This window comes from Siniperca chuatsi, linkage group LG2 (assembly GCF_020085105.1).
Source record: "Siniperca chuatsi isolate FFG_IHB_CAS linkage group LG2, ASM2008510v1, whole genome shotgun sequence".
In the NCBI taxonomy this organism is placed as follows: Eukaryota; Metazoa; Chordata; class Actinopteri; order Centrarchiformes; family Sinipercidae; genus Siniperca; species Siniperca chuatsi.
Window position 1 is genome coordinate 8,682,769 of NC_058043.1, and position 8,895 is coordinate 8,691,663.

Sequence of the window (8,895 nt, forward strand, 5' to 3'; positions counted from 1 at the left end):
GGACTCTTTCGTTGTCATCATTTCTTCACATTGCCAGTTAAGAATCGGGGCCTGTCTTTTAGGTGAAAGTTAGAATTGATATTTGTTTTAGCTGTAAATCAGGGTTAGGTTAGGTTTACATAGGACAAGAATTGTAATGTTAAAGGTTATTGTTAGTGCTGGCTTAAGGTTTGGTTTTAGGAGTAAGGTCAGGCTTGTAATAGGATATAGCTGCACGATTCTGGATAAAATAAGAATCATGATTTTTAGAATTGTCTCTGTAATCACCTTGTTACTATTCGTCTGAAGTTTTACTATGTTACTTTTCCGTATCTCGCACACATTTCTCATATGGTGCAGTGAAGTCTCGTCCTTTGTTGATGCAACTTTAGGGACAAATTAGGAGCGCTTGGCTTGGTGAAACTGCTACTGCAATTATGGCAGAATCCTCATGTATAAATAGGACTGCATAGAGTTATGAATGCAAATCGTGACACAATTAATCATGCAGCCCTAATTGGGTTGGGAGTGACAGAATGAATATGTAGTGAAAGTTTTCATAAGTATAGTTATATGAGGCTGTGCGTTTGTATATAAAAACAGTGTTCTGGTGTGTTTTGAAGTCACTGTGACTAAAGGACAGAACCTGTGCGTGACATATATCATGTTATTTTCCTGCCAAAACACCTCAGATTTACTGACACCTATTCTTTGACTTTTCAAAACAACAGGCTGAATCCAAGTGAGGAGAAAAGCTCTGGTATGCATGACTGTTCCCTTGACTCTGACTGTGTGTGTGTGCGTATGTGTGTGTTTCCTCTCAGGTACTACGCTGACATCAACCGCCTGCCTGCCATCAGTGATCAGGATATGAATGCCTATCTGGCTGAACAGGCCCGCCTTCACTCTAGTGAGTTCAACATGCTTAGTGCCCTCCATGAGATCTACGCTTACGTCAGCAAGTACAGCCAAGAGGTGAGCCCCAGTCAACACACTGTAACATAGAAATGTGCTGCAGAGGTCCTGCTGCCGCTGTTAGCCGACTGCAGTTAGCAATTTTTATATTAAAGCAGCTATAATCAATATTTTTACACTAAAAATGACTATGTGCACTGTAAGAGGTGTCGCTCATAGTGGTGAATCCAGAGAATTATCACCTGACTCTGCACATCCCCTCAAAAGCTTTGAGCTTTTTAGTGAAAACATCTGCATGCTGATAGCTCTGTTTAGCTCTGGCAAACTGTACGTTACCTGTCCAGCACCAAACAGCAGAAAGGAAAAGTTAGCAACTAGCTGGTTACCATAGTGGAGCATTTAGCCACTAAAGAACCAGATAATTCCCTCAGGTGTTGGTGGAGGCCGAGCTAAAAGGAGAGTGAAAATTGGACTTAAAATAATTGTGTGGATACAAACACAACTCTTAATGGATGCCAATGTTGCCATGTGTCTGTCGGGTGTGTAGATAGGCAACTGTTTGCTAACGAGTCTACCAAAATAACTTTATAAGCTTATTATGTGTCAATGTTGTATTTACAACTTATTGTGCTGCCCCCAAGTGGCAAAAACATCAATTAATGTAAGTTTAAAGAGTAAGTTAACACCAGGCTGAAAAGCAGTGTTTTGCTGCCCTCTGTGGTTGACATTTTCAGGCTGCAGCATCACTGCTGGGTGTGGTTGGGTGAGGTCAGAAGTGTGCTCTGTTGCACCTGTAACCACACCTAACAGTGATGTCGCGGCATCATGAAGTACACCTGCACATCATTGCAGCAAGGTGAGAGGTTAAACCACTGGAGGTCAGCACAAAACAAGGATTTCCGGGGGTGTTAACTTAGTCTTTATTTTTACTGTCAATTAATTTATTAGTTTATTGATTTTCAATTAATCAATTAATGGTTTTGGTCTATAAAATAGCAGGAAAAAAGTGAAACATGCCCATCGCAATTTCCCAGAGCCCAAGGTGGCATCTTCAAATTGTGTGTATTGTCAGCCAGCAGTCCAAAACCCAAAGATATTTAGATGTTTTATTTACAAAGACTGAGAAAAGCAGCAAATTCTTGCATTTGAGAGGATGCATCTGGCAAATGTTTGGCATTTTTTGCTTGATAAGCTTTAGTTATAACCATGTTACATAGCAGATTTTGATGCTAATGTTTCTATATATGCACTGAATTCTAATCAAATCAGTGATGATTAATTCAAATTAACTTGCAAATATAATTCAGAAACTTTAATCAAATGCAGTAAAATGTACAATATCAATAATCATCAATGTAGAGTTATTAGCAGAAGCTGTTGGTGTTGTAGATCTGTTGTGTATTTGTTTGAGTCATAATGTGTATGTGCATATTTGTATGATTCCCATAGCTGACCAACGATATGCCTTAATGTCCTTGGTTTCACAGTTTGTACCCATGTGTGCGTTTCTGTGTGTGTATTAGATCATTGAGGCACTGGAGCAGGATGAACAGGCCCAGAAGCAGAAGTTGGCATATAAAGTGGAGCAGATCATCTCAGCCATGTCTACAGAGAGCTGAAACACACCCACACGCACACTATGTACAGTCCAGTGCATATACAATCACACTCAAACACTTATACACACATACACACACACACAGACATACTACGCTGTACTACGCTGATGTACGCAGAGACATTGCCGATTTAATGGACCTACTGTATAAACAGACTGACAATACATACACAAAGAGATACATAGACATGCATAAATACACACATACAAATGTACATACACAAGCCACTGCACACATCAAACAGCAGATCGTCCCAAAGCACGACTTTTGAATCCAGTGTCATCGTTTTTTCAGAAGAAACTCCAACAGGCAAACATCCAACTTCTAAAAGGCTCCTATAGAGAGAAAGAAAGAGGATTTGGGCCATCACAGTTGCTGAATTTGCAGCCAATTCTTTTCCGCTGGGTAATGGTTTGTCTTTGTAGTGGGTGCTTATACTAAATGTGTCTGTGGCATGGCTGGAGCTCTGAAGAGAACAGCGCTTAATAAAATGACTTAACTTGAAAAGTCACTGGAGGAGCTCAACAAAGACAGGAGCCAATTTAATGGGACAGCACATGTGGTGAGACAAGACTCAAAGTACTTTTTATATGTCAAAGATGAAGGACACTTATTCGAACTACATATCACAGGCTTGGAGTGACATCGCCGTTTAGAGCCATTCAGAGATGAGATGTGTAACTTTGTGTTGTTGAGCCTTTTCCTATTGCCTTTTAAAGGCTTACAAAATGAACACTCTGGCATCATTACTTTTCATTTCCCTACTTGAAACTCCCTGTCATAAGTTATTTTTTGTTTAATGAAGATTTTCTGAATTACAACTCTGCTAGGGATTGAACAGTATACACAAAATTTGTCATTGACAAGGTGAAGATCCAGCTCTTTAATAATACAACACTGAGAAGGCTTTACTTTCAAATGTGAAATATATGTAGAGATATTTCCAGTCCCAGTCCCTGGCTTTTGTGCCAAATATAATGTCTCATGTTTCATTCATGTTAAATGCTCCTGTAGAAGCTATTAATAATACATGCCATTGTAAGGAAAAGATCCCATTTAAGATAGGAAATTTTGTACAGTAATGATCTATAGAGCACCAATTCAACCACTCAAAGATAAGTGGAGAAGAAATTGAACTGTAGCAGAAAGCATGATTAACAATACTATGAGTCTGATTGTCATCAGATTAGCCTAACCCTGGCCAACAGCGCCGCTCCCCCACCCTCCCTGTCTCATCAGTCATTGTTTACATTCAGCGTGATACTTGAAATGCACCAAGTGTACGAGATATTAAGAACACCTGCTGCTCCTGTGAAGTAATCTGGTCAGATTAAATTAGATGAAGGCTTTGATGCCTTATTTCCCAATGAATCGATTTTGAACATAACCTGGAAATTAAACGCAGGAAACAAACAGGAGAAGGATTTCTAAGCTGTGGGTGCTGCAACAGAGTCTGTAGTTCAGTATAAAGTAGGTGTTCCTAACATTTTGTACACAGAGTGGATATATGATTAATGATATGTGCTTGGATCAGTAGTTGGTCCTTGTAAAGTTCATTCATTAAACATCTGTTTGTTGCTTCACAGTGCTATCTAGCTATACGTCCTTACTGTTTCCATGTTTCAGCGTATAACTCAAGTTCTAATTTTGCGTTGAAATGTACATTTTACCTGATTGCATGTTGTCTCCTTGCTGCAGTATTTATAGAGTGCCATATCTAAACTTTAAAATGATTATCGTGATGAAAAATTCAGTCTGAGGCATCATGTTCATTCAGGGTTTTAGTTTTGATTGTTTGTATTTCACCCATTATAATGATGAAAGATGAACTTCTTTCCGTGCTTGAGGCTCTTCCATATAATAGTCACCATGACTGTCTATCAGTGTCATTCTGGAGCGCTGCTCTTTTTACCATTTCATTATCAGTGGGGTTAATGTACTCCCCCCAGGACCTTGATTCATGCTAATCTAGAAGAAGATGATAAAATATCAATAATTAATACATTTCCTGTTAAGTGTTGAAATATGACAGAACTCATTTGTTTCATGTGTGGTTTGATGATAATTTATAAATGTGTTGTGCAATAAATTGTCAGACATTTAAACTGTAATGTTTTTAAAATATATATTGTATAAATACTGTACATAGAAAACACTCCTATTTTGCAAGCAAAAGATTCACTTTGTACTGTTGTTATACATTAAATGCGCAGCTGATGAAAATTTTTGGCTGGTTTCTTTCGTGGTGATGCTAAATTCAGAAAAACTTTATTACAGATTTTTCCATTACAAGTTATCAGATTTGTCACTTGTTTCATTCATCCTGCCACATTTATACAGTTTTTCTATGGACAGTACAAAAGAAATGAAAAAAGAAGAAATAAGACATTTAAGAAACACAACCTAAAGACAGAACTTAAGTGGGCATTTGGCAGAAATTTAGCAGTGCTTCCAGGTTGGGTTTACATGTCTGTCTGCTGGATTGCTTTACAGTGCTTGAACAAGCAGGTAAAGCTTTTTATTTTTTATTTTATTCTGGAGTCAGCAAAAGAAGCACCAGTGAAACAATCACTTCCAGCTTGTTTATCTTCCTCAAAAAAAGGGGGAAAAAAAATAAATGTACTGATAGTGGCACAGTAAAGAAAATGTGTTCAATGTCCCCTTTTTCCCTTATGGCAAGAAGTAACAGGTTTGTGGGAAATATGGTTCTTAATTTTATAATTTTGACTATGATGTCAACTGTCTATTGCAATCATACTAAGGAAATCTGATGTTTACAATGCAGCATATAGTACCATTCAAACACACCTCGTCAGGCGAGGTTGATATCAAAGAGGAGCTGAGCTTGTAAAACAACAAAAGAAATATCCTGGAGAAAAATTATTAAATCACTGAATTTGATATAAAAAAAAGCACCATGTGATGAACAGCCTCTCAGAATGAAGAATAGTTTGCACTGCTGTCATACTGTGACTGTTCTCGGTATGGCATGTGAGCAGTATATAGGGGCTCCTGAGCACTTGCCATAAGGAGCCAGAATTCATTATTCATGTTTAACCCTCGAGGCTCTGGGCAAGCAGAGCAGAAAGAAGAGGAGGGGGAGTAGAAAGAAGGTTGTATGAAGATCCAGGCCTGTCAGATCCAGGTGGGGGTGTCATCAGCCTATTGAAGGGTCCTCTGTACACCTGCCAGGTTCTAACCCCTCGTCTTTCCTCTCTTTGCTTGTCAGAGTGCCTACACTCAGCAGCCAGCAATTCCCCTCACTTACTCACTCACACTCACACACACAGACAGGAGGATCATTAGGACTCAAGACTCCTCTACTGACAGCAGGATAGCTTCTTGATAGACTGCGTGGTTGAATGGCACCAGACAGGTTTATGGAGCTTCTACAGCTATTAGAAACCCATTATTCTTCAATCAATCCCTGAAAATTGTCATAATATCTCATTCTGCTTTGACCCATGATTGATGCAACTACATTAAATATGTGACGCAGAGTAAAACAACAGTGCAATGCTTAATTTCTGTGAAATCCCTGGTTGTGCACAGCAAGTGATTTCACAAAGCAATATGAATACAACTTGGGCACCTGGGCTGTCGATTGATTATTAATTGAAAAAAATAAAAATAAAATCAGATTCATGGATAATGAAATTAATCATTAGTTACAGCATTTAAATACATACCTACATTAAATACTACCTGACTAAAGCTTATATACTGTATAATGATGAGGTGTTGCCTAAAGTCAGTGGGTATTTTTGAGGCTGCAGTGTGTGTGTGTTGTGGTTCCTTTCAGCTGGGAAGAAAACCAGCAGCCACTATCAGTGGCTATAGATTTATATGTGTCATACCTTTGTTTTTTCCCCTTTCATAATATACACCTCCCTCTACTGTACAATCAAGTATCAAATTGCCTTAAGCACCACTGGAACGCAACCTTGAGGCTATTTGAGGACTGCAAGCATCAGCCTTCTGCTGCTTTAATCAAACGCATTCTGCATTATCAGAGTGCACACAAACAAACAGGCAATGATATGTTTGTTCTTGCCAAGGACAAGACAGCTGTCCAAACCAGGGGACAAAAATCCCTGATGACTGTACAGGAGAAAAAAATAAAAAAATAATAAAAATCTCAAATGACCACAGCCTCTATCAGTAACAACTTGTTTCAAGATTTATTGGATGAGCTAATCCATGACGGCATTTTATTTCCCCAATTTGCTGTAGTAATTTCTCTTTTGTCCACTAGCAACGACATGGTCACTTGCAGACTCTGGTTATAACTGCCTTCATAACTCACTACCTAACACTAACAGCTGGATTCTTTAAATATATGCAGGTGGAAATTGTTTCAGTGCCACACAAATATACAGTACGAAGCAATAAATGAAGGGTTTAATGATGAAGCTAATGTCCAGGTGTAGGTTGATCTGGACAGGACACCAGTCTAGTGGTGCCATCTTCTGGCCAAAAGTGATATCACAAGTCATGCTTGTGTCCATGCTTGGAAACAGGCTGACAGAGGCAGAATGAGCATTCTTCATTCATTCACTGGTTACATCAGTTTGAGCACAAACTGGGATGAGAGAGAAGGATCATGTGAGAGGCTGTGAAAATGTGATGCAGGAAGGGGGCAAAGGGTAACCATGTGTCAGTGACAAAAAGTGTCTGTTTCAGCACTGTCGCCCGAGTGTGTGTGTGTGTGTGTGTGTGTGTGTGTCTCTCTCTCTCTCTCTCTCTCTCTGGTGGACATGGAACATCTGCTGTAGGTCATGACACACACATACTCAGAACCCAGACTGTACCCCTGAGACTGTGAAGGGAACCCACACTTGATGCACATTTTGTTTCAACACAGCACTTCCTTATTTCTTCTTCCCGCTCACTCAAGGGCAGAGACCTCGCTGCTCAGCCCAGAGAGGTAACGGTCAACATTTGCTGCAGTTTGAAATGAAATCCCCTCCCACTACTACTCCACCCAAACCTTCCCTCACTTCCCCTCCCTCTCAGCTTCCCTCTCCTGCACTCATGAAATCACTTCAAGACAGGCTCCCTCCTATGTAGCCAATCAGTGAGCTTTGTGGGATTTATGGCTCCCATTTTCAAAGCTCCATAAAATGTGTATTATAACGTGTATGTGTTTCTGTTTGTGTGCGTCTGCATGTTTGTACAAATAAATTGACCAAAATTTTAACACCCTTTCAAATTGGGGACTTAAACTTACTCACCATTAATTTAGCAGAGCATGTCAAGTGCTTTTTGTCTATTACTGTAACTTAAGTCAAAACAGAACCATGAATCTCTGATGCTACATTGTTAATAATGAACGGGTGGCAAAGAAATTCTCTTCCCACAAAAGATTGTCACATTAGGAGAGTCACTGTTTTACAACTTCCTGTCCAGAGCTCTGCCTGGGGCTCTCACAAATAATCCATTGCTGGTGAACTCTTGATCTCACAGAATAAATAACACTGCCGGTACTGCAAAACTTTTCGAAGATTTACATTTTAAAACAAAGCCGTAGACATGTCACTGTCTTTCATAAGATGCTGAACTTTCGTTTCTGTAAAGCTTTAAATTCTGTATATGGAAACTAAAAAAGTCCCCTGAGAATTTAATCCATGACACATTCTGCTAATAAGCTCTCTAGTTAGTGAGGGGGATCTGCCATTTAAAGTAGCCTACTGATTTGTCAGCCGAGCCTCAGTGATCCTAGGGGTGTCCAATTAGCAGTTTTAACTTCCATTACCACAAAATGAGACTTCTTGGATAAAACACCAGTGACCTTTTGCCTACAACATAATCGAAGAAGTGAAATATTACCGTCAGATTCAAGCCAGGCTGTTACAGTTTGGCTAGTTTTACCGCAGAATTAGTGATGCTCATTGACACACTTAAAATTTGTGTTCTTAAGAAACCAAATGAACTAAATTACCAGCACAGAGGCTAGAGTCTAACCCGTGCCCTGGAGAAACTGGTTGTAGTGCATACCCATTATGAATCCGTTTTAATGAGTGCATGCTCTCAGAAAACAGGTTGTAGCATCAATGTAGTTTTCTTCAGCAGTTTGTCCTCAAAACTACTGACGGACAATAAGCTTTGTTCTGTTTTCCGTTTGGGATCAGAAACAGGTGTGAATGCTTTGACTGTAAAAGAATGCATGCAAGTAAGAAAAAATTGCATGTTCACAAAATGTTTGGCAACAGCTCAGGAATTTTGTGGTCTTTAAAGTATAGGGTAAATCTAAAGGGGACACCTCGTGAGAAAGTACAAGCACAAAAGCACAACGCTTCTCTTTTGATATTGAACCCAGTTGCCTATATTCTCCTGAGATACTCCATCATACATTTTGGAAAGCATTTAACACACATTCTCC

The 8,895-nt window shown here is 39.3% G+C and overlaps 1 protein-coding gene across 1 annotated transcript in view; it reads left to right on the top strand.

The window, feature by feature from the left end:
- LOC122885639 (plexin-A2-like) overlaps window positions 1-4,736 on the top strand; it is a 73,332-nt gene extending 68,596 nt beyond the window's left edge. Inside the window, exons 31-32 of the mRNA XM_044216997.1 lie at window positions 804-954; window positions 2,418-4,736. Of these exons, the coding sequence (XP_044072932.1) occupies window positions 804-954; window positions 2,418-2,513 (247 nt within the window). The 3' untranslated portion in view covers window positions 2,514-4,736. The remainder of the gene's footprint in view (window positions 1-803; window positions 955-2,417) is intronic.
- Window positions 4,737-8,895: the final 4,159 nt, after the last annotated feature.